Source organism: Mauremys reevesii, linkage group 10 (genome assembly GCF_016161935.1).
Source record: "Mauremys reevesii isolate NIE-2019 linkage group 10, ASM1616193v1, whole genome shotgun sequence".
NCBI lineage: Eukaryota > Metazoa > Chordata > Testudines > Geoemydidae > Mauremys > Mauremys reevesii.
In genome coordinates, this window is record NC_052632.1 from 6,563,080 (window position 1) to 6,588,731 (window position 25,652).

At 46.0% G+C, this 25,652-nt stretch overlaps 1 protein-coding gene across 3 annotated transcripts in view; it reads left to right on the plus strand.

Annotated features, from left to right (window-relative positions):
- Nucleotides 1–430: 430 nt before the first annotated feature.
- IGDCC3 (immunoglobulin superfamily DCC subclass member 3) overlaps nucleotides 431–25,652 on the plus strand; it is a 178,689-nt gene continuing 153,467 nt past the window's right edge. The window contains exons 1-3 of one of the 3 annotated variants that reach the window (XM_039493287.1): nucleotides 758–823; nucleotides 14,978–15,068; nucleotides 17,830–18,135. In XM_039493287.1, the coding sequence (XP_039349221.1) occupies nucleotides 17,967–18,135 (169 nt within the window). In that variant the 5' untranslated portion in view covers nucleotides 758–823; nucleotides 14,978–15,068; nucleotides 17,830–17,966. Of the gene's footprint in view, nucleotides 824–1,175; nucleotides 1,311–14,977; nucleotides 15,069–17,829; nucleotides 18,136–25,652 lie in introns of those variants that run through there. The other 2 variants (XM_039493285.1, XM_039493286.1) reach the window with 2 other exon arrangements.

Consider the following 25,652-nt stretch of genomic DNA (forward strand, 5'->3'; position numbering starts at 1 on the left):
GAGCTAATCCGGAGCAAAAATAAAAACGGGCAGCGGTATTTGTCGTTGGGCCAAAGGAAAAGGTTCCCATGCAACATTTGTGTGTGTGTGTGTCATTTAATTTGTTTTTTAAACTACGGTGCGAACATGAGCATCACTTTTCCTTGGACTCCCCCTCTCTGCCTTTTCCTTTCTGCTTTGCAAAATGAGCCCGGCTCCCCTGAATCTCAGGAAAGAAAAGCAGCTATTCGCCGGCTTATGAAAGAAAGTGCATGAGCCTTTTGATGTTCCCCCGGACTAGCCAGGCTCCAGTTCAAAGCCTGGTGGGGTAAAGAGGGGATCCGTTTGCTTTGCCTTGAAATGTCCAGTCGCATAAAGCGCCAGTTGGATCTTTTGTTCCCCAGAAGGGGCCTCCAGGAGAGAGAGAGAGAGGGGGGAAGAGAGGGATCGCTGGCCCCGGTGCAGAGGAGGCAGCAATGTTCATGCCTGTGCGTTTGCAAAGAGCAAAGGGAGATGCTGACAGATCCCTGATAGATGTGCAAGATGGCGCAAGCCCATTCCAGCCTCTCCAGCCACCAATTGTCTTAGGCAGCGCTCGCACCATGAGGATCTAGGTTGGCTTCCCACCACCCCCACCCCCTTTTTCCATTTCGGTGCTTTACGGGGGGGGGCTTGAAACCCGCTTTTTGGGGGGCCGATTCTCCGCCCCCCTCCAGCTGGATTTTCCACCCCCGATCGCCGAGGAGGAGACACACCAGCCACGCCGAAAGTGGGTCCATGGCTTCCCCCGGCTCCCCTCTGCCGGCCGGCGTGTTCGGCTTCCTGGTGCTCGCCTTCGCGGGAGGTAAGCGGGGCTCCCTCTCCTGCCCGCCCGGGGGGGGGGGCAGAGACCCCCCCACCCCCCTTCCCTCTGCCCCGGCTCCGACCGGCTCGGGGCGCCTGGCGGAGCCCCTCTGGGGCTGGGGCATTTGCACCGGAATTTGCGCCTGATTTTCTGCCTTGCTTTAAATGGGGGCGGGGGGGGGGGCATCCGCGCTGATCCAGCCCCACACTCCCCGTCTGTGTTTTGATTTTCCTCGCTGCTTTGCTGGGAGCACATGGTTCTGTCAACAAGCGCCTTTCCCAGCAGGGAAATTTGCCAAGCCGCCGCGAATGCTCCTGCTGCAAACGGGCTGCTCGTTCTCCGCACCCGCACCCCCGCTCCGGGGCCGCGCAGCACTTGCTGGCTTGGCTGTTAGCTCCCCCCCGCCCCCCGGGCAGTTCATTAGTATAGAGACTCGCTCGTTTCGGGGCTCCGGCCAGCAGCTCCAGAGTCACATCGGGTGCAGCAGGTAGGCTCATCTTTGCACTGAAATGCCCTTCTGACTTCATCTGGGTCTGAGTCATCCTGAAACCGGGCCAGATGGCTGCGAGCGGTATTTGGAAGCGCCGAGTAAACTTTTTTTAAACACACGCACACACAGAGGCATTTTATTCCATCCCCATGTTCTGCATTAGCATCACATGTTTGCAAAGTTCGACAGGATTTCCCCTATCAAGGTCCTTATCGGGGGTGGGGGGGGGCAGGGTTATGCTGGAAAACTGCAAGCTAAGCCGTTTAAAACGTTCTCTGGCCAGGTTTTTGAAGTTTAAATCTCGATTGGCTTCAGTGGGGAAGATTGTGTGTAGCTGTGTAGGTTGGCGAGCAGGGGATATACACTTAAATAATGGGGGATTCCCCCTCCCCCAGAGCTGTTCCTATAGCATTTTGTGATGGCCTATCAAATTATAAACCAAATTAATTGGAAATGGCCCAACTGTTTCAGAAATGCCATTTGTTTAATTGGAAGAAAGGAAAGACCTCCCCCCCCCCCGATATAGATTCACAATGGAGCCCATGGCATTCATTATCACAGATAGATCACTCAGTAACACCAACGTTAATTCCTATGATTGCAGTACTGTTTGCACCATTACTACTTAGAATTCCCACCTGGAAGAATATACACACACTGGAGGGGGGGGGGGGAAGAGGAGAAATCCTAACATAAAATGCACAATCCTTGTCAGTGCAAATGATAGCTAACAGGGAAGAAGTTATAGTGAAAGTTACAAAGGAAATAACAAACTATTTTAAACCTACAAGTGTGATGCTTTCATGTAATGCTTGGCTTTAGTTCACACAAACGACAACACAACTAGTAACACCCCCACAGGTCTAAGGCTGAACTACAAAAACATCAAAGGGATTTTCCCCTGGACCTACCACAAACCCTGCTGCTAAATTGTAACATTTTCTCCCCTACTCTGGGTGCCCTTAACATACAAAATCAACGTAAAAACAGAGCCAAGAAAGGCAAGTGATCTTCTTTGGCAAAGGTGGAAATATTCATGTGGGAAAATGATTTTCTCTCTTTCCCCCTCCCCTGTTTGGGAGGAACCTGAACAAAATACAGTTCGAGTTGTTTGAGGAACAGCGTAGCCTTCTCAGAACAGAAGAATAGTGTTACACTTAATCTGAGTGTATGAAAAATGATTAGGAAATCAGGTTGCTGGGTTATTACAGTAATGAACCCGCTGCATGGTCCTTAGCAGCCAATGGTAGAAGAAGTGTGTGTGGCTATTGGAAAATATAAAAACAGTGATGAATTGAACAGTAACGAGACAGGTCTCCTTATTACAATCAGCCTGGTATGATTTCTGGATAGATAATAGTGCAATTAAGGTGATTGAAATAATACTTCGGGTGTTTTTACCTCTTTTTTTCATTGCAAGTTATTGAAAATTTAACCTTCAAAAATCAAGCTCATTATTACTTTACTGTTTACTGATCTCTTAGATTGCATCATGTTTTTGTTTGTATTGCAGTGTGTAGTAGTTTTGGTGACTTTGTGGTGTGCTTTCCTGGTCCTTCTTAGGAACATTTAGCTGCGGTTTAAAAGGTTGTTGTTGTTTTTTCCTTCTTATTCTAGGATTTCCACCCCCTCAATAGGCTTAACATTGTAGAAACAATGAGTGTAAGTTTCTGTGCTCTGCTGAATTTAATAAAACATTCTATATGTATGTCAATCAGTAACTCAATAGAAACCTTTTCCACTGTGATGGAGGTTGTAACTCATAGGTTCTGCATACAGGAGGTACTGTGTCATGTTGGGCTTTCTTTTTCTCAGGACGCTCTCTCTTTTCATTACATAGTGCTTGAGTTCCAGCCTCGTGTTTTTCAAACTTTCCAAAATTAGTGTAGGCTGCTTCTTAAATAAACCAAGTGAAAGCTGAACTGGCTGGGGGCTCCGTTCAGCTTCAAGACAGTATTTCCTCTTTTTTTAATTTCCTGGAGTTCTTTGTTCTGGGTGATGGACAGCTTTTGTCTGTCACTGCTGAGCCCTGCATTCAAAGAAAGGCACAGGATATGAGATGCACCCAGGTTCTGCTTAGTAACAGCCTTGGAATTAAATGTTGTCATTTATATTTAAGTAGGCTTAACTTTTAAATTATTGAAGCTATAAGCTTTCGCTAATTCCTATTCTACATGGCTTTAGGTTTTTTTAATGTGAAAAGGGATTGCTTTCTCCTAAATTGGCATAAGACCCTGTCTTTTCTCTTAAAATACATACAGGGTATCTGGTATCATTTCCCTAATAAAACTCAAAGACAATATATGAAATTCAAACCTGCATTCAGTCTTTGTTTCGTTCAGGGAGTTCAGCTTGAGAATGTGTTTAAGTACTGAGAGCTGATCAGTTTTCATTTGCAATCAGAATCTCATGGTTAATAAAATGACAGCAAGGGTTGTCTAGCAATAACAAAGTTACATGTAAAACCTGAGAGTGCTGAAAAGAGAGTGTAGAGTATGCCTGGATCACCGTATTGTGTAAGTATACAATGATTGTTATTGTAATAACACCATGGCAGAGATGCCCAACCCCATGGTATCAGGGTGCCTATTATTATTTAATATTTATATTTCAACAGCCCCTAATGGCTAATGCAGATAGTGCCCCTGGTGTCAGGTGCTGTACATATAGTCAGTCCCCGACCCAAGCAGCTAGATGAGACTCGGCATAATGGCAATACAGATAGAAACTTTATACATCCGTCTAATCATTTCTTCCTGTTCTTTATTATATATCATCCTGCTGTCCTCCTACTCCCCAGACTCCCTGTGAAGTCCATTGGGAGTTGAGAGCATATAAAGAATACAGATTTGGGCCCACGGTCTATATTACAATCCTGACTCCCCACCCCCCATTCCAATTCTATGCCAGTGTGACTCCACTGACTTTACTGGTGTCATTTCCATGGCACATGTGAGAGCAGAATCAGGCTCCCAGCAGTAACAGCAGGGAAGGCGTTTTTACTGAATACATACGAACGAGGAACTATCTTTCTTTTTTCCTTCACACTGACTTTACTTTTCTGATTCCCTTCTTTGTGCCTGGAATTTCTCTCTCTCTCCTGTTCCTCTTGGAGCATGCTAAGTGCAGAGCACAGATCCCAGGCAGCACCAGCCCCTTCTCCGCTATGCTCCGCAGATACTTTAGAAGCAGTTCCATTTAGTGTGTGCTCCTTTATTCCCCCCACCCACCCCCATGCGTTCGCTTCCCCACTGCCTAAAAGTAACTCCTTTGTCTGACGTGTTGAGATCAAGAGAGCCTGGCTTTATCACCATGGTGCAGCATTGACATTCAAAGGCTGGCTTCTACTCCCATTGAAGTCAATGGGAGCTTTCTTATTGACTTCAGCGGGAGCAGGATCGGGCCCGAAACGTGTGGTTTCTGTGTGAGGAGCAGCGTGTCGGTATAGCTCCATGCTGAGCTTCTGGCTTTTTCCTGTTGAAAGCAGAGAGCTAATTCTGCATTGATTAGAGAGCATGCCATGCATTTCATTTTGCAGATTGTAACAGCCTCAGAACATGAGCGGCTTTCTGGTGTTTTGACCCATAATATCACCCTTTTATTTGATCTAACCAGACAAGCCAGGCAAACCTTTTGCAGATTAAGAATTTTAATTTAAATTCGCCTAAATCCAAATGTGGTGGGAGGGGAAATAGTCAATTCAAAATTACTTTGGAATCACCAACTTATTTGAACTTTACTGGAGCTTGTCGTTTTACAGAGTTTGGAAACTAATAAATTACAGAGCAGAGCTCATGAAAACCGACCCAGTCACTTTATCCAAACGAATATGCAACATTTTGGTTTTTCAAGGGAATAAAAATAATTGTTGACACATGTTCCGGAGTCACTGGCAAGGGTATAAAACCAATGTTTAAGGGGGCAGACATGTCAATAATTGCACTTTAAAAGAAGAGCGAGGGAAGCAGGCTGACATATTGGGAAAAGCACATAGCTGCTAATCTGGTGTTGCTATTATATCAGATGTCACTGTCCCACCGCAGCCTGCACTAGAGTGGAGCCTAGACACTTAACAGGCCAGACCTGCTGCTGCTTTGGTAATTTAAAACCGGAGTTTCATAGCAGAGAAAAGGATTCGTTTAATTTTTGCTCATTGTTTTGATGAAGCTAATCGTAAAACAAAAATTGGGTTGTTTTTTTCTTTCTTTGGCAGAAGCTGGGATTGGATGACAGGGGATGGATCACTGGATAATTGCCCTATTCTGCTCTTTTCCTCTGGGGCATCTGGCACTGGCCACTGTTGGAAGACAGGATACTGGGTTAGATGGACCTTTGGTCTGACCCGGTATGGCAGCTCTTTTGTTAACCAGTGCTTTTGCCGAAGGAATCTTTGCAGCTCAAAGCCACACAATGAGTATGAAGGGGGAGAGGTGTTGATATTTCATTTGAAAGCAACTCTGATGAGTGGCCCACTCAGCTGATGCCCCCTGGAGGTGGAGCCAGTACTGATCAGCAAGCCCTTGGTACTTCTATCTGCATCATGTTTGCCTCTGTTAATTTTCAGGAAGATGTGGAATGAGAAGTGATAAGGCAAAGGGAATCTAAGGGGATGGAAAGAGCTGGTGTGGTTGGTATCTTCTTTAAATCCCCAAACGTCCCAAAGATTAGATTAAGGATACGCTGGGGATTTTTTCCCCTGAAGGAACCTGCTATGTCTGTCGTATGGTCATCTTCCAGTCCAGGACTGTGTAGCCCATGGCTTGGGGAGACTCTGAGTGGGGGCTGTAGATCTGTGATGCTAGAGAGAGAACTGCAGGGTCTCCATGTGTCCAGCAGTCTCAAGACAGAATCCCCTTTACCGCCCAGCCCTCTTTCTTCTCTCCCACCTGAGGTGCGTGGCATTGCTGCCATCAGTTCGGAGGGAAAGCTCTCGAGGACAGTTTCCCTGCTGTCATTCTACTTGTGAAGCACCAGGCACCCTGGGGTGCCAGATAGGGATGGTGTGGCCAGTTTTCCCTTGGAAGAATTGCAGGGTCCACATTATGGAGGATCCATTTCCTTCTGGATCCCAGCGCTAGCGCCGGGCATTGGTTAGCTCAGATACCTACAGGTGGGAGGGCTTGACCCAGCACCCCTGGAAGTCAGTGGGGAAGGTTCCCATTCACTTTCTGAAAGGTCAGTGGGGCCCAGGCACAGGGTTACAATGAGCATCATGTTTGGGGGCAGGAAAGAGTTCCTGAGGCTGACATGTCACGTGGGGTATCGACAGAGTCGTATTTGGAGGGTGAGGAGCAATTGCACTTTGCTCCCCAAGGGACACAGGGGAGGACCAAGGTGTGGTTGCAGGAGAGAAAGAAGGATAAAGAGTGAATATGCCTGATGTTAAAAAAAAAATGAGGGAGAAGATCAAGTTAGAGAAGAAAATGGTCTTGAAGGAAGAGTGGGGACCAGGGACAGAAGGAAAAAAAAAAGATAATAAAAAGAACAGAACCGATGCTCTGTGAGACATTTTGGATTGTTCGGTGCCGTGGTGGTGGTTGTTTCTAGCTGTAGTGAAGAGAGAGAGGGAAATATCCCTTTAAATAGTTTGTGGCCTTCTAATGGCACTCACTGTGCTCAGTGGTTTAGAAGCAGCCAGAGCATCAGTGTGCATGTAGCTAGGCCTGGCGTGTTTGAGCGTATTTAGTACAGGTGGTTGCCTGGGACCCTGCTGTGCCTGGATGGCTTCTTCATAAAACTTGTTGTATGAAGAGCAAAAGGCACAACCATTGGTCGCAAGGCTGGGGTCACAACAGTGTCTGTGCTTTCTGGTGCAGCTGTATGAAACAGAGCATGTTCCCGCCTTTGGAAGAGGATGGGTGATGATCCCTACCCTGCCCACTCTGCTTTGGATGCTACAAGTAACCCATGTTTTCCGAGAGGTTGATTGACATGGGCATGTTGACAAGGACACTGGGTGTTTTTGCCCTGCTTTGATGCACATAATGTGAACCAACTGTTGGGTAGAGGTACATGTATCCGATGTGGTTGACTTCCCGTAGCTGCAGTGGGATCTTGAGGATCTGTGTCTGAAATACTTACACAAAAGTTATATAGGTCAAAGTTTGGGGGCAAGATCCTTGCATGTGGCCAAACTGTACGGAGTACGAGTCAGGGTGTGTATATGCTCCCTTAATCCTGCTGCTGCTGCTCTGTGCCTGGCTCTTCCTCCTGCACTGTTAGAGCAGAACAAAGGCTGCTCTAACTTGCTCCAGGCCGCAATAACGTGCAGAGGGGACCCACTAACTTACCTTGAGAAAATCATTTCATCTCTCCGTGCCTCTGTCTTGTCTATTATAGTTCTTTGTGGCAGGGACTGTATCTTACTATGTGTGTATGTACAGCACCCAGCCCAATGGAGCTGTGGTCTCGTTTGAGGTCTCTAAGCTCGTCTGTAATCTAAATAATAATAATGCATCCTCTACTCCAGGGTGACTGCCTACTCTATGAACACCTTATTGTTGACTAATTCCACTCAATAGAGCAATCTGGAAGAGGTCTTCTCCCTTTCCAGGTATTCCCAAATAGACTGGGAATTGAATTCGGGCCTCCTGAGTCTTAGATTGGTGCCTCACCCTGGACCATCCTTCCAGCCGAGAGCCCTGCTGGCTACAGCTTTGTTTAAAGATGGTCACAGCCAACACGTTTTGGGTCTCACTCCGGAGCGGGCCGTAGAGTTTGGAATTTTTCTCACCTGATTTCCTTATTGTCACTGTATGTAGAGTTCGAGCCCCTGGGAATTGTCCACTCTAGTTTATAACATTGGGGGCCATTTTGCTGAATGGGAAACTGGTTCTTCACTTCATACTTGCTCCTTACTCAGGCAAAATGTTCATCGGCATCGGTGGGTGCGGCTGATGGGGGGAGGGGCAATTGTACTGGGGCCCCCAAGCATCTGCAACGGGGGTGAAATGGGAGCCAGTCAGCAAACTTGATGTAGTGGGCCCAAACGTCCTCTCTAGGGCTGCAGTCCCTGGGTGAAGAGGCCTGGGCTGGGCCCTAGGTCAGATGTCCCAGAGGTGTTGCAAAGTCCTCGTGCTCTCCCACGAAGGATGGATGTGTTTTATGTGTGCCGATGGGAAACTTGCTTTATAGAACCTCCCATCCCAATGGAAAGGGGATAAAAAAATTCAGTGCTGGTAAACTTTACTAGGGACCCTCATAGTCTGTTCTCTGCTTTAAATGTAAATGTTCTGAATGCCCTAAAGAGCCAGTTTGCACTATACTACAGAGCAGGGCTTTACTGCTCAGTGACTTGGTCATCTTCAGGAAGATTTAAAGGGACACTGTCCAGATTTTTAGGTTCCCAATTTCATCAGCCTTGAAACAGTTGTAATCTGCTGGAGAACCTCCATCAGGTCCTAACTCTCTAATAAGGACATAAGAATTGCCATACTGGGTCAGACCAATAGTCCATAGTGGCCAATGCCAGGTCCTTGTGATGTAATGAAGAGAACAGGGCAGTTTATTGAGTGATCCATCCCCTGTTGTCTGTCCCAGCATCTGGCAGGCAGAGGCTCAGGGACACCAAGAGCCTGGGGTTGCATCCTTGACCATCTTGGCTAATAGCCACTGATGGACCTATCCGCCATGAGCGTATCTCATTCTTTTTTGAACCCAGTTATAGTTTTGGCTGTCACAATGTCGCCTGGCAGTGAGCACCATAGGTTGACTGTGTATTTCTTTTTGTTTGTTTTAAGCCTTCTGCCTATTAAATTCATTGGGTCACCCCCTGGTTCTTGTGTTATGTGAAGGAATAAATAACACTTCTCTACTCAGTTTCTCCACATCAGTCATGATTTTATAGACCTCTGTCATGTCCCCCCCAGTCATCTTTTTTCCAAGATGAGCAGTCCCAGTCTTTTTACTCTCTCCTCATATGGAAGCTGTTCCGTCCCGCTTATCGGTTTTGTTGCCCTTCTCTGTACCTTGTCCAATTTTAATACAGTTTTTTTGAGATAGGGCGACCAGAACTGCACGCCGTATTCAAGGTTTGGGCCTACCATGGCTTTCGATAGTGGCACTATGATATTTTCCGTCTTATTAGCTATCCCTTCTTAATGGTTCCTAACATTCTGTTCGCTTTCTTGGCTGCCGCTGCACATTGAGTGGAAGTTTTCAGAGATTTACTACAGTGACCCCAAGATCTCTTTCGTAGAGTGGTACCAGCTAATTTTGACTCATCATTTTGTATGTATAGTTGGGATTACATTTTCCAATGTGCATTACTTTGCATTTAGCAACATTGAATTTCATCTGCCATTTTGTTGCCCGGTCACCCAGTTTTGTGAGATCCCCTTGTAACTCTTTGCAGTCTGCTTTGGACTTAACTATCTTGAGTAATTTTGTATCATCTGCAAACTTTGCAAGGTCATTGTTTACCCCTTTTTCCAGATTGTTTATGAATATGTTGAACAGAACTGGTCCCAGTACAGACCCCTGGGGGACCCTGCTATTTACCACTTTCCACTGTGAAAACTAACCATTTATTCCTGCCCTGTCTTTTAACCAGTTCCTGATCCATGAGAGAACCTACCGTCTTATCTCATGACTTCTTAGTTTGCTTAAAAGCCTTTGGTGAGGGACCTTCTCAAAGGCTTTCTGGAAATCCAAGTACACTGGGTCATCCTTGTTGACATGTTCCTTTAACTCCCCCATTTTATTAATTGTTTTATGTGCGTCTCCCCAAGTTACTGAGAAATATAGAAAGCAAAATAGTAGCCATTTTTTGTAGGACTTGACCAAAGAACAGTTGGTTTGTGCTCATCTTTCTGCTGGCTCTGCAGTTGACTATTAAAGGCTCTGATCCTGCTGCCAAATGTCCATAGGCATTTACCTTTACTAACCATGATAGATCTGTGGGTAAGGCACCTTGGGCTGAATTCCTCATTGCGTTCCTCCAGGTTTATGCTCATGGGGGCCCCATTGACAGTGGAATAATGCAGAGGACAGTCAGGCCCCTTGTATTCAGTAGGATACATGAGGCTGGATTCGGTAGTCGGACAAGTTCACGTTGTGCCACTGACACGGTGCAAGGTGAATTTAAACCGTCCAGAGAATTGGACAGGAAAATTCTCCCTGTGAAGGGGCATCTCCATTAGCCTAAAGCTGGCAAAGACTACATAGCCATGTCATATGCCAGCTGCCGCTCCTCCCACAACATATGGGGACAAAGGGCTGGGTGAGGACAGGACGGGGCATGGTGGAACTGAACCGGACTGGGACCCATTTTAATTCCTGGCCCTGCCACTGACTTCCTGTGTGACTTTAGTAAGTCATTTAATTTCTCAGTGCCTCGATTCCTTCACCTGTGAATTGGAAATAATCATAATACTAGCTTTGTCTGCTTAAACTGTAGACTCTTTGGGGCAGGGATGGTCTCTCTTCCCCTGTGTTCGTACAGCGCCTAACACAATGGGGCCCTGATCTGAGTTGGGGCCTCTACAAGTTACACTATTACAGATAATAACAATAATTATTCTTGTAAAATAAGACGTTTTAATTTCACCTTTTTTTGAAAGTACAGGAGGGGAAAAACGGTTCCCAAACGGAAAAGGGAAAAAATCAGGGAAAGAAAAATTTCTTTTCAAGCTTCTAACGGGAATCACAAAGAACTTTGAATGAATTAAAAGCTTAAAAGACAATTCCAAGTATTTTTTTTATATAATTGTAACTTTTTTTTAAACTCAACATTCATTCTCTTTCAGCACTAGGTAAATCTCATGGTTTCTCTGTGTGCTTTTCTGTGTGATCAATATTAGGAGATAGTTTGCGTTACGTAATCATATACATTGTCACATATATTGTTCGGAAAGATGTTAAATATTTCTCAAAGGGGCAGTTGTAGGATGAGGGCTCCAGTCATTTTCTCTTTTCTTTTGTGTCAGTGCTAATAATACTCACCCTCCCTCCCTTTAATAGAAGCCACAGCAATTTTCCCTCACAAATTCCAAAGCATAGGCAGCTGGAGTTAAGACAAGCATTTGGTTAATTGGCTGCACAATGCCCGGTTACTCTGTGTAATAAGTCAAGCTGGCTGCTGAGTAGAGTTTTAGAACAGTTTGCATCTTTTCAGGCAGTGAATATAACACACACTGACTCAGAGATTCTATTTTCATAAATCCCTCTTTCCAGGGACTTTGCATGGGATGATGTTAGGTTTGATTTACAGCCAAGATGTGGACAGGCATATCAGGGAATTAGACTTTTCTAATGAACGCATATGGTCTGAATAATTACCCCTCACCCCAATTAATTACAGAGTTGAATGGTTTACATTTGACTAGAACATGGAGTTTATTTCCACTTTGCACCAAATTGGTGGCTTCCCGATAAATTTACTCTGCTATTTATGAGACAAGAGTTTACATTTGTTTGGTCCTTATCCATCTAATCTATCTATCTAATCTATCCATCCTCTCCTACATCCAGGTTGACCTCTAAAGTAAACATTCCTTTGTCTAAAAGGAGGCTGCTTTGTCCCACAGGGGGAATTCTTGTGCTAACGTCATCATTCCTTTTACTGTAATCTTGACTGTCATGGAGAAAGCCTGGGCTCAGAGTTTGGAATCTGCCTTTTAAGATCCAGAATCTGATAAGGAAAATCTTTGCTTCATGGGAGTAATCCCTTCCATGTCCTAGAGGACTTGAATTTCCCAATATGTGTAAAGTCAAATGGACTTAGAAAATCTCCCCCATGGTTCAAAGGCATGGTGCCCAACTCCCTTTGAAAATCAATTCTCATTGGAGCCTTTGCAAAATCTTAACCAAAGAGAGCCATCCTGGGCCAAAAGGACTTTAGATCAGGCAGTTCCTAAGCCTGATAGTGCCACCCTTTCCCATATTGAGTAATGATGGGACAGCTTGGAGAGTGAAGTAACACTGAGTATAGGATCTCAGGCTTTCCGGGTTAATTCAGTCCTTATTGAGGCAAAACTGCCAAAAATGAATGCCCTGTCCTATACCCCTTTCTCCCATGGAGAATCCCATTGATTTCATGAACAAGGATGAGCAGAACTGGGCCTCATTCAATGGGAGTTTTGTCTGGGTAAAACCTGTGGCCAGATTCTGCCACATTTGATTCATGCTCAGTAGTACCTTGCTCCATGGATGCTCAGCGCCTTACTTCCTACGTGGTGCTTTTGGCCAGTGTACCGGGTGTCCCCTCAGGGACAAGTGGGGTGGAGACGCCCTCCTCCTGACACTCCTGAATGTGGGCCCCAGGAATCTGGCTGTATGTCTTAGGTACTTATATGGCACCATTACTTTAGTTTCTGAGCACCCCCTGAACATCTTAATGTATTTATCACCTCTTGGAGGCAGGGCAGTGCTGTTATCCCCATTTCACAGAGGAGAACTGAGGCCCAGAGAGACCGAGGCCCCGATTTTTAAAGGTATTTAGGTGCCTAAAAACACACACAGGCGCCCAGTGGGATTTTCTGATGTGTCTAAACACTTAAGAGCTTCTGAATATTCCACTAGTCTCCCCTCTGCATTTTTAGGCACTTCACCTCAATACGTGGCCCTAAGTGACTTGCCCAGGGTTACGCTGGAAGTCTGTGGCAGAGCAGGGAATTAACCCTAAATTTCCTAAGTCCGTAGGCCAGTGCTCTAACCACAACACCATCCTTCCTTTAAGCAGAGGGGCGTGTGCCTGCTACTCCACATGCCCACAGAATAAGCGGGTGGGGAGTGGGCAGAGCCAGCCCCCAGGTGCCAGCAAGCATAGCTAAGCCCGGAGAGGGCTGGGGAGGTGTAATTTGCTGCTGGTCTGGGCTAGGAGGAAGCTAGCCCTCTGGAGGAAGAGGGAATGGGGATAGGATTCCGGTCCCAGAGCGGGGTCTGTGAGTTGCAATGCATCTAGGGTGGAGCAGTCCCCTAAAAGGCACAATCCGGCTCCTCACTTAATAAAAAACACACCGAGGTTCAGCGATCGTGGAGTATCTTTCAAGCCTTCCATGAACCAGCACCGGCCTGAGAGCAACAGATTTTTTAAACGATGGCCTACAGTCCTTTTCCTGTTCAAGCTGCGCACATTCAGGATCAAGGCAGAATGTTTACAGAGGTAAACATGATTATCCCCAATCACAGCCCCTAATGATGGTTATTATAATGACAGCGATTGTGGGGAAAGGCTGTGTAATTACGTTGATTCTTCTCTTTATTGTACATATAATAATAAGCAATTTCGTGCAGCAGACAAGAGGGAAGATGGGGCATTTATTTCATTAGGCTCTTCAATGATTGGTTGTTGGGCCAAATCCTGGAGTCTTTATTCAGTCTTTACTCAGGCAAAATTCCCACTCAACTCAGTGGGAGTTGAATGAGTCAGAAACCCTTATTACAGAAGGCTCCAGAGGCCTCAGCAGAGAATGGGGCCCTGTTGTGTTAGGTGCTATTTAGAATCTGGCCCACGCTTCAGAAAAATGCTGAGCATTCGTCTAATTCCTTAATTTGGGGGGAAATGTAATTGACGGATTGTGCCGGCTGCACGCTGGGCCTCTGAGAGAGCCGCAGGGCTGTCTCTTAAAAAGGAGTTGGAGGGTCCGGTAGATCACCGAGGTGCATGAGGCTATCCTGACGTTCTAAGACACATCTTAGAGAGTTCGTAACCTGGTGGGAGAGCATGTTTATTTTAGGGGTCTGCTGCTGAATGGAGTCTGTCCATTTCATGTGCACATGCCTGCCCCTCCAGCAGTACCTTTGACATGCTGTGCATTACCCTGCCTTCTTTGCTTGCTCTGTCCCGGTATCTCCTCTCAGGTTATCTATCCCCAGTAATCCAAGTTAAGTTGCTGTATATAAGGAATTGATAGGAACTAAAGAAAAAAAAAAGAAAGAGGAAAAGTCCCCTGGCTCACAAAGCAGAAGAGAAGGTAATTTTGTTTAAAAATAACCTTGTATCGCTTTCCCTTATTTATTTTTAGCTAGCAGGAAAGGTGCACCTAAACAGCGCCTCAACACATTTGATGTCACCTGTGTATACAGCACCTAGGATCTGGTTCTTGGATGAGGTCTTGTAGGCCCTGCTGTCATATAAATGATAAGTTCTGGCTCGGGGTCACCAGGGAAACTTCTCTATAAAGGTCCCAGTTCTGCAGACCTGTGCGTGGGTAGCCCTTACTCAAGTAATTCATCCCATTGGAGCCAGTGGGAGAGAGGCAGAGCTGCTTAGATAAGCGCTCCCTGGGCCAAACCCGAAAAGCCCAGTGGATCAGAATGGATTCCCTAGCGCTGGTAGACTCCACTTGGTGGAACTCTGTCTGCACTAGGATTCCGTTAATTTCACTAACCCGTCCCAAGGCAGAATTTTAAGTTACGACACCAACAGCGCTTTGGGACAAGGAACTGGTTGATCTCTCAACCTCATCGGCAGTTTTAGAATCATCTGATGCCCTAGTGTCAGACTTCCTTCTGACCCAGTGAATGATCCCTATTCTAAGAGTTTTCTTCCGTGTAGCTGACATATTCCTTCCTGGAGTGTTCAAAGTTGGTTTCGGCCCCCGGTGTTTGTTTGTGAAGTGTGGTAGGCGTGAGTGGAGCGACTTGTTAAGGTGTTCCTCTCGTTTATGCGTTTGTTGGCAGCACGTACACTGGATTGATATTTGTTGCTTATGGTTCTATAGCAGGGATCTCAAGCTCAAATCACCAGGATGGCCACGTGAGGACTAGTACCTTGGCCCGAGGGCCGCATCACTGGCACCTTTTCATATAAAGGTACGAAAGCCCTGGCCCCGCCCCCACTCCACCCGTTCCATGAGGCCCTGCCTCTTCCTGCCCCCATTCCAACCCCTTCCCAAAGTCCTCACCCCAACTCCGCCCCCTCCCTGCCCCTATTCCAACCCCTTCCCCAAATCCCCTCCCCTGCCCCGGCTCTTCTCTGTCTCCTCCCCTGGGCGCACGACTCCCTGCTCCTCCCCCCTCTCTCCTGGAAAGCGCCAAGTGCCACCAAACAGCTGTTTGGCGGTGGGAAGCGCCTGGAGGTAGGCAGAGGAGCGGGGATGCGGCGCGCTGGGGAGAAGCAGGGTGGCAGGTGAGGGGAGCTTGGCGGCTGCAGGAAATAACCCCGTGGGCTGCGTGTTTGAGACCCCTGTTCTGTAGTAATAGTTAGAGAAGGAGATGACATATGGTAACTGGAAGGTTACCAAGATAGTTGCCCAGATTGCAACTATGGTATCTCTGACAATGGCAGTAGGATCTTGTCCACATCCAAGGAATTTGCAGCAGTGTAACTACATCAGTGAAGTCCCTGGGGACTAAACACCCCTCCCCCCTACAAGTGGACTTTCCAGAGCAGGGTTGAGACATATTGGCAGGGTAACATGAAAGGAACTTTAACCGCTACGGCCTTACTGCCTTTTTCTCCTCCTCCCTGCAAATCAGTGGGAGAGTTTTGCTGTTGATTTCAGTGGAGGCAGGATTGAGCCCGTTGTGTGCTTTGCTGACTCTACCTGTTGAGGATGTTGCTGATTAACTGATGGTTACACCCATTAATTTAAACTGGAAACCTTTCATGTGCTCCTAGGATATAAAAAGGTGACGAGATACTGATACGTACTATGCAGAAAGGCATCAATATTGCTATTTTGCTCAGTTACACTAGTTTTTCCAGACAGGGCCATTTAAAATCCATGACAAGCCCCCCGTTGACATCAGAGGGAATAAGATGAGACTCGAGGTGTATAGAAAGTAAATTCGGTGCTGTGGTTTCTGGAATATGTAGCAGAGAACTTTTCCACTGAGTATCAGCAAGATATGACACTCATACCCGTTCTGCAAATTGGTGAGTTCCAGTGATATTGCGCACACAGTCTGCAGCAAGTAGCATTTTTTTTTTCAGAGAACTGTAGAAATTGCAGATGGAAAAGGCATGTTTGAAGATCTGGTCCCTTCCTGGAACTGCAGGATTGTGTTCAACTGCATATCTATTTGATTTAGTTGGGGTACGTGCTGCTTTGAGCTGGGGGTTGGACTAGATGACCTCTTGAGGTCTCTTCCAACCCTAATCTTCTATGATTCTCTGAGCTCCTCATGTTTGAAAGCAGCATCTGATGAGTGCCCCACATGATGAGGCTTCCACCACAACCCTTGGGAGACTTGTAAAACACAATTGTTGGGAAGACTTTCCTGATACTCAGCTTAAATTTTCCTTTTCTCAGTGTCCTGACAGTACCTCTAGTGATCCTTCCTCTTAACCACCCTAATAAATTCTCCATCCATGGTGTATACATGCTTCTAATATTTATATTAGGACAGCTGTTCTTTGGTCCCCTTTTACATTTCAGGTCTGCATGTAAACACTTACTCTGCACTATTCTTAAAAGTGCTGGCCTATTTTCACCTTTCCTTCAAGTCTGTAATCATGACTGCATTGCACATTATAGCCTAAAAAGTTATGCTGGACTAAGTGAAGCATAAAATACAAAGGACATAGTGTTTAGACATTCTGTTGGGAAAAGGAGAAAATTAATATGTATCTTTGTGGTGTGAAGTGTGGGTTTGCTTAGTGTTAGAAATTCGCTGTTAACCGATGGTCTAAAGACGTCAGTTAGTGTAATGGGCTTGCAGGAGATGTTTTGTGTTTCTGCTCCATAAGATTGTGAGTTAATGTTACTGTGCCTAATTTACTGTTCATTAAGAATGTAATCATGGCATCACGTGACTGCTACAGCATAAGATACACTAGGCGGCAAAAGTAAACAGCTGCCCAACTCTGCCAAATAAGGGGCTTCCCTCAGAAGGCACCACTAGCTTCCTGGAAACAATAAATTGCAAGGAACTTGCAACTTGAGGGTCGTGACCCCCGAGGGGGTGTGGTGATAAGTCAGGGGGCCCTGGCCACCATCCCTTTCTGTATGCTTAGAGAAGCAGCTGAAGCTTTTTTTTCCTGTTGTCACCTAGGGTCATGAGGTGGAGAATGGCTGTTCTAAAGTAACAGACGCCCATTGTCTGAGCGAATCCTCCTTTTACAGACATTGCCCCAGCAGTCAGGGCTCGGCTAATAGTCTTGAAGTGGGTACAATATGGCTGAGATTTCCTAAGACACCTCAAGGATTTGGATGCCCAGTTCCCATTCATTTCAATCCCTTGGGGCATCTTTGAACAATGCTGCCTGCAGCTGCTCCTTATTGTATTCCCCTGGCCAGCTCCATGCTGATTCAAATGAAACAGAGACTGCTTGTTGGAACGTGCATGCTCCTGGGTGCACAGCTCTTCCCAGGTGCTCCTCAGGGTGCCAGGAGCAACTAACTATTCCTTGCTGGAGTGGTCCCTTTCCAGTCTTCTTGACCAAGCAGGGTGTGCACCAGCGCTTCTGCCTGTTTCTTGGGAAAGGTACTTATGGCCCAGACACATACAGCAACCTGTTGTTTCTAGACTGGTTTTGCAAATCCCTGGTCTGAGTCAAAGCCTTAACTCTGGATGCTTCTTGTGGATTAAGTAACTGACTTTGTTTGTTCCCCTTTCCCCCATCTTCTAGATTTTGGTCATTCCACCGAGCTGGCCTTCGGGGTGGAGCCCAGTGATGACATAGCAGTGCAGGAGCGGCCGCTGGTGCTGGACTGCCAGGTGGAGGGAATCCCGCCCATCACCATTACGTGGCGGAAGAACGGGGCGATGATCACGGAGAATGAAAACACCTTCGTGCTGGCCAATGGATCGCTGTACGTCTCCCGCTTCCAGAAAGTCAGGGGGGATGGGTCGTCCGATGAAGGCGAATACGACTGCATGGCTCAAAACCGCTTCGGGCTGGTGGTCAGCCGCAAGGCGAAGATTCAAGCAGCTAGTAAGTACTGCGCTCGCCCTGTCCGTGCCTCCAAATTCCAGCCAAGGATGGTCTTGTGTTTGAAGTAGAAATGTTCATTCCCTGGTAGCATTCAAGGATGCATATTAGTTGTATTGGCTGGCTGGAGATAGAGCAGTAAGTCTACAGGGATCTAAATTATATGAACGCCAAGTGGGCGTCAAAACTTGACTATAGATCTGAGACACACCAGTACATGTGCTGCCGTTCTGTCTCAGAACTAATGGGTTTTGGGAGCCCAGCTGCCACTTATGTTTGCTCCCTGCCTGCCCTCCCTGTATCTGGTGCACAGAGGTGTGATTTGGGCGTGCTTTCAGAACCGGCGCAGGAGCGTCCGGGCCCCTCTTCCTATAGATCTCACATGCAGGGCTGGAAAGGTGAAAGTTCATATATGGACGGGATTGCTAAACAGTAAGAGTCAAGCCATTGGCAGGCTTCTGTCTGGAAAATTGAATGGGGGGTGGAGGAAAGGATTAAGAGAGTGAGAGAAAAAGACGAGTGGGGAGCAGATGTGGGCTATCGCTGTGATCTAATCTTCGGAATAATTGTAGTCCTGTAAAAGGAGAGCTAATCAGCCCTTGCTTAAGGAGGAGAAGAATAAAGAGACCTCATGGTAGTAGTAAATCCCCTGTCCCAAAGGAGTGAGTCGCAGTCAGTCACACGGCGAATACTCCATCACTCACGTCTCTTCTGTGCCGTGTTTTGAAACCTCTTTGCCTCTCGCTGCTGCTAGGTACGATTCATAAGGCATCACTTTTCCAACAGTAGGCAAAGACCTTTTGAAGGTCACAGTTTCTTTGTTATTTAAGGCAGGCAGCATGGAAGCAGCAAGTCTTATTTACTCCCTGGCATTGCCTTCGGGGGCAAGGCTAACAACACAAGACAGATTGTCTGTTGTAGGAGCCTGTAGGGGGAAAAAACATGAAAATGTCAAAGAGTGAATGAAATTTAAAAAAAAGAAAGAAAGGGAAAAAAATCCTGAGCAGGACACAATTGTGATTCCGTGGCCTGCCTGTGCCTGCAGTCTGCTGCTCTCTTATTTATCCCATTGTATTTGGAAATGCTGTTCCTGAGGTTAATTCTTCCTTGAGTGGCATGTGCTCTGCTGGTGCTTTCCGAAATGTAGCCTGCTTGGGTTTTTGATTGTTGGTTTGGTCATGAGTCTGAGGCTTGTCCAGATAACAGCAGCAGCAGCTAATGACCCCCTGAGTGGTGGTTTCTCTCTGTGTGCCTTGCAGGGGAGGGTATGTCCTTTTGCCTGTAGGCTATCGGCCTGCTGCCTGAGGTCCAGTAGGGGGTCCTTTTTGCATTCAACCAGATCAGGTGGTTATAGCTAGGCATGTACTTTATGTACTGTTTGAGTAAGGAGATACCTCATTCCCACCTTGGCTGTCACCAGGCTGAGGTCCTTCATGTAAAAATTCTGGGCCACCTTTATGAAAAGACACCAACTCCTTTAAGAGAACATGTTTTGCACACTCTTGGAGTGGTCCCGTAAAAACGCTTCCATTGCCTTTGTAATTTCTTTTGAGACCATCCGATTGAAGGGGCAAAAAAGCCCAGGCAACATCCTCCGTAAGGGTGTGAAACTTATTATACTTATTGCCACCGAAACCACTTAAAATCCTTCCTTTCCTTCTGGAGGGCTTTGGCTCGCTGACTGCAGCGCCCTGCCGTCAGCCGTTCCTGAGTGTACGGAGAGGCCATCAGCCAACCTCGCTGTTTAGTGGTGTGAGCAATTGAGGAGGCAAAGGCTTTGGGTCTGCGCCAGGTAAGCAGCCAGATCTATAACCTGTCAGTCTCCTGAGGACAAGCCTCAGAGCGTTTTTGGTGAGCGGTTTTGTCACTTCTGAGCTGGGAGATGGCTGACACAGGAGGACAGTGTCAGACTTCCTGGACCTGTAAGTGGGAGATGTAAGAGCCAGATGGTCAATGATGGTCAATGAACAGTGTCAATATGGATGTGAAGAGCTGCGTGTTCTTGAATGGCATTTCCTTTGGTAACTAGATTTTAGCTTAAATCAAAATGGAAGAGAATCACATTGAAAATACTCTGGACCATATTCTGGCTTCGGGCTTGGAGCAGTCATAATTTCTTCCCATGCTCCATTAACCCTGTACAGACTATACTGTCTTCTCCCCACCCCGTGCAGTGAGATCCTGCCAGTAACGGGAGTCATCTGCAGGGCATTGTGGTGCATGGGCCAGTGTAACCCACTGTTCAGTGTGTGTTGCCGATCCATAGAAAATATGAATCTGCTGCAAGTGTCCACTAGACACTTAGTTCGGTGGCTTGTTCTTTAGGGCCTGGGTTCAATCCCCTCTGACGATCAAGATGACGGATGTTCTCCCGGGCCCCAAAGGTTCACCACCCATCCTGCTTCTTCGTTAGAATGTAGAATGGCACCTCAGTCGGCTGGGTATCAAAAAAGAACAGTTTCTGTTGTTTTCAGAATTTTTATTAGGGTTGTTTTTTTTTTATTTTTTGACCGAAACAGGTGAATTTGGCATGAATTGATGAAACGGTTCTGTGTCCCTGAATCTGCATCTTTTGCTGAAAAAAGGTTTAGGGTGGAAAAATTTTGCCCAGCGCTATTTAGAAGCAATGTTCCTAACAGGTGGAAATTGGTTTGTAGTCTCTTGCACTGGACTTGTACACTGCCAGGGCCACTGGTTATTTATTATTTGTCCCATGGTAGCACCTACGGGTCCCAGTCGTGGATCAGGGTTCCATTGTGCTAGGTGCTGTACAAACACATGCCAAAAAGATGGTCCTTGCCTTGAGGAGCCCACCTCATGCACTAAGCACAGAAATTCCAGGTGCATTACCTGGTAACGAGCGCTTATAATCTTGGGAGTGTTGAATAGCTTGGGCACTGTTTTGCTTTAAGGAAGAAAATGTGTTGTATAAACCCTTTCTGAAAGAGTCAAAAATGTCTATGGGCTAAATCCTGCTCCCTCTGCAGATACGCCCTTCGCTTGGTACTGACAGCTGGGCAGAAAAGTGAAGGAGAAATAAAAAAAAAAAATCATGCACGTTGATCGAGGCTGCGGTGCTGAGAAGTCAAAGGAATGTGACAAAGCAGAGCCCCCCGAGAGCTCTGCGTTACGTTTCCCTCTGTTCAAAGGGATGCCGTTTGTCTCATATCATCATTACAGACTCTGGCTTTGAATTGTTGCTTGGCCTATGGTGGTCTTGGCTCTGTGGAGCGTCCATGTTGGCATTCAGGAAGTGTTGTTGGATATCACATTTTTTTTTTTATGTTTCAGGTTTACTTCAACACACTGAAATTGGGTAAAATTTAACTGGAAAACCAGGCTGGTCACAGATGATGTACATATAATACAGGGCCCTCATGGTATGAATGCTCAGATTTGAACTCCTCATAGATTATTGGCATTGAAATGAAAGGTTATGTCATATATCTCAAGGAAGGTAAATTACCCGAGCTTTGCAATAAAGTCTCAGATTTGGCAATATTTAGACACCTCAGGGATGCAGTGATTTGGGGAATTTTAATATAGAGAAAGATGATCTGAGCATAGAAGTGGGGGCCAGACATTCCTGAGTCAACCAAGACTCCAAATCCCAGCTCTGGCACTGCTTTTTCCTGCAGCCTTGGGCAAGTCATGTCATTTCTCTGCCTCAGTTTCCCCATCTGTAAAATGGGTTATCAAATTTAATTAGTTAAATGCTATATGAGATGATTACAGGAAACCAAGATGTTCCAACTCTTTTTTGAGAAGTAACCTTTTTTAGAGAAGGGATTTTTTTTTAGACAAATAGGATTTTTGGATAATATAGGATTTCAGTAAGAATTTTGAAAAGATAATGTAGAAAATTGGAATGGAAGAAAAATGGAAAGATGGGGATGAATGGAAAAATAAAGGGTTGAGACAAGGAGAAAGCAAGGTAGAGGCAGAGGGGGAAGGTGAGGAAGAGGGGTTAGGGTTGGAGGTGGGGAGTGTCAGGTTTGGGTGGGATTTTTTTTATTTCTATTTATTATGATTCAATATGGCTATTAGAGGAGGGGTGGATAAAGAGGTGGTGTGATTGAAAGTTTGGAAAGGGGGGGGATTATTATATTATCGGAGGAGAGGGAGGGGATATTCTCAGGGAGAAAGAGAACTGGAGTATTGGAGTAGTAGGAGGATGTAATATGAAATAGTGTAGTGTGTAAGTATATTAGGGATTTATAGGATGATGTCTTTTAAGAACTGGGATAGCACTGGGAGGAATAGAGGAGGAGGAGGAGGGGAGAGAGGAGGAGGAGTTGATCGATGATGAAGATGACTATGGCAATGTGATGTGAAAAAAATTAAATAAAAATATGGGGTGTTGGTTTGCATTAGGGGTAGTAGGTAAGGGATAAGAGGAGGTGAGGTGCTAGTATATATATATAGCGCTAGAGAGTGTTTTGGAGTATTGTGTGGTTTTTTGGAATTTATGTTTAAAAAGGATGAAGAACAAAGAGAAACTACTAGAAAGGAGAGAAAGAATGATCGAATGATGAATGAAAGACCTTTTTGGAGACTTGACTTGAGAGAGAGCCTTTGTTTTTGTTTAAAAAAAGAAGAGAAAGGAGAGATATGATTATATATTAAATATAAATAATAGAGGGGAAGGAGGGAGGAAGGAGAATTATTCAGTCAGTGTAAATGGACACACGACACGAACGGATATATATGTCAGTCAAAAATCAGATTGAAGAGGAGCGAAAGGTAAAGGTTTTTCAGGGAGTGCAAATAGGAATAGAAACAGTGAGGGAAGAGGGGACAGTGAGGATCATGATGACTTGAGATTTTAAGATATAAGAGATGGGATGATGGGGGATGGGGGGATAGGGATAATAGGCTTAGTCAATAGGTCATATGTGCCTGGTATTATTTCCTTTTTTTTCCAGAGAGTGCTTGAGAGAGTCTGCTCGGGGTGCTGCGGTTCAGCTGACCGCCATTGGGGGGGGGATTTTATTTTCCTCAGGGAGGGAAGATTTGGCCTGGGTTTTTTTTTTCCTCCGAAGCATGGGGGGGCAGGGGCTGCTTAAGGAGTGGGTGGATCGGCTTATGGCCTGCATCTCTCTTGAGAGAGGTCAGACTAGATGATCATAATGGTCCCTTCTGATCTTGAATTCTATGATTCTATGATTCTATGATTCTATATGATTGCTATGTAGTCTCATTCATAAAACTTAGGCTTCATAAGGGTACCTTTGTTGCTATAAAGTAGTATTGCGTGGATGGAAATTGGCTTGGTCTGTTATGTGGATTTTCAGAACATTTTCATACAGTAATTAATCATACAGTAGTAATTAAACCGAACAAAGACCTTTGATTTGTACCTGCATCTAGAAAACTTCTTTGCCTGTCCTTGATCAGAACTTCCAGTTGTTTTTTGTTTGTTTTTCCCACCCGTGTGTGTGGGTTTGAAAGGTCGCAGCATACGGCATGTTCTTTTATAATTTGATTGTTATTGAATACAGATATTTTTTCTAAAGATAACAGAACACTTTCATAACTTATTTTCTCATAACTCTTAGCTTTCTTACTTCCAATCAGTTTCTCATGTATCCACAGTTCTCCTGAGGGAAGGATCAGGGAGGATGTGTGAACGTATCTGCGTAGGTCTGGCTCTGGCTTGCAGAGATTCATGGGCAGGGGGAAGAAAGAGGGATCCTTGTTTAGCGGGACAGCATTAAAGATCTCTAGTTTGCCCCCGGAAAAGCTGGTTAGAGGCACTTTGATCAGGCATTTTTATTGCTCATTTCACACTAGTTCTCTTTTTCTCTCCCGGCCTGCAGATGTTGTGTTTAACTATAGTAGCATCATTCAGTGGGCAGGCCACTATTCTGGGAGTCAGGAGGCTGAGGGGTCAGTTCCTGGTTCTGACACTGAACTCCTGGGTAACCTTGAGCAAGCCGCTTCCCTTCTCTGTGCCTCGGTTTCCCCATCTGTAAAATGGGGATGATGATTCTGACCTCCTTGGTAAAGCTCTTTGAGATCTGTGGATGGAAATGCCATATAATCACTAGGTATTAATAATGAAAAAGTGTGATGTTTTGTTTTTGTTTTACATTCCCCTTTTGCTAGATAAAACAGATGCAAAGGGCTTGATTGTGTCTATAGGCACAGCCCTGAGCAAGTGCTAGTCCATAAACTGTAGCCACTCTCGGAGGCACAAATCCCTCCCTGCTTCCTTCTCCTTCCAGCGGAATAGCACTTTCTGCTGGCTTCTCCCAGTGGCATGCAGGCATACGGATTGGTGGAGCACAGGCTCTGTCCACTCTCTGTCTACTCCCACCTACCTGCTCAGGTGAGGGAAGATAAATGGGTCTAAGATCTGGAAGGGATGAAGGAATGGATTAGGAGCCCTTATGCTCTTGTAAGTCAGGTCTCACAACCTAGTCCCAAATAAACACAGGATGAGTTTAATGTGAAAGACCTGAGTAATATTTCCATTCTGTTGGGTTTATGCCGTGCATGCTGGTGTTATACCACTCTCCAGGCCTCCTTCAGGAGAAGAGCACTACAGAATGTAATGCAGCCACGCTCCTTGCTATCGCCACCCTTTGTTTATTTGGGGCTTATCTGGCAGCCATGTGTCGTCTTGCAGAATTTGCAGCCTTTCCACCCCCACTATAATTTGCCCTGCATCATCATAAATCACAGCCTGGCCCGTGGAACAGGACCCATTGATTATATCACTCAATAACAAGCAATTATCGCTAATTGGAAACCACTGTCCTAGTGGATGCTGGGTCAGCTGCTGCACACATCTGGCCTGATGCTGGCAAGTTTCACAGTTTGATCTGATCATATTAAAAAAGACAGTCGCATTGGTGGATGCCAAGTGAGTTTCCCGAAGCCAGGGGAGATGTGTTGGTCTGATGCTTTGGTCTCGGTTGGCACCCCAGAATGGCTCTGCAGAGGGCTGTACCTGCCACACAAGAGTCCCCCCCATCACCTGTTGTCCAGCGGGACCTCAGTGACCAGCGCTGTAAGCCCCCACCTCATTTCCCTTATTTCAGCAAATCCCCAGCCACTTGCTTCCATCCCTGTCCTGTGTGTACTTAGCACTTCCCCTGCTGGCAGGAGGGGCGAGTTGATATTCTGTGCAAGGCAGATGTGACTTCTGTTCTCTGCATCGGTCCTTTGGAGACGGGCATTAAAGACAACACCACCAACTTCTCTAGTGAACCCCAAGGCCAACACCCCTTCCCTGCTAACCTGCTAGCCTCCGTGATCTAAAGGTTGAGGGTCTCAAGGTCACTTGCAAAAAACCCTGCTGTTCCCACATGCCTGTGAGTCCTTTTGCTTTTTAAGCTATTTGCCCAGCGAAGAAGGTTGAGTGCTTTTTTTTCTTTAAAAGCAGTAAAGATCTTCTCATCATTTCAACGCCTCTGCGTAGAAGGCATTTAGTATATTGAAACTGCAGCCCCCTTTGAGCTGTGGGATGGTGGGACGAGCTGGTTGAGCCCAAATAATAGGAGAATTGATAGGAG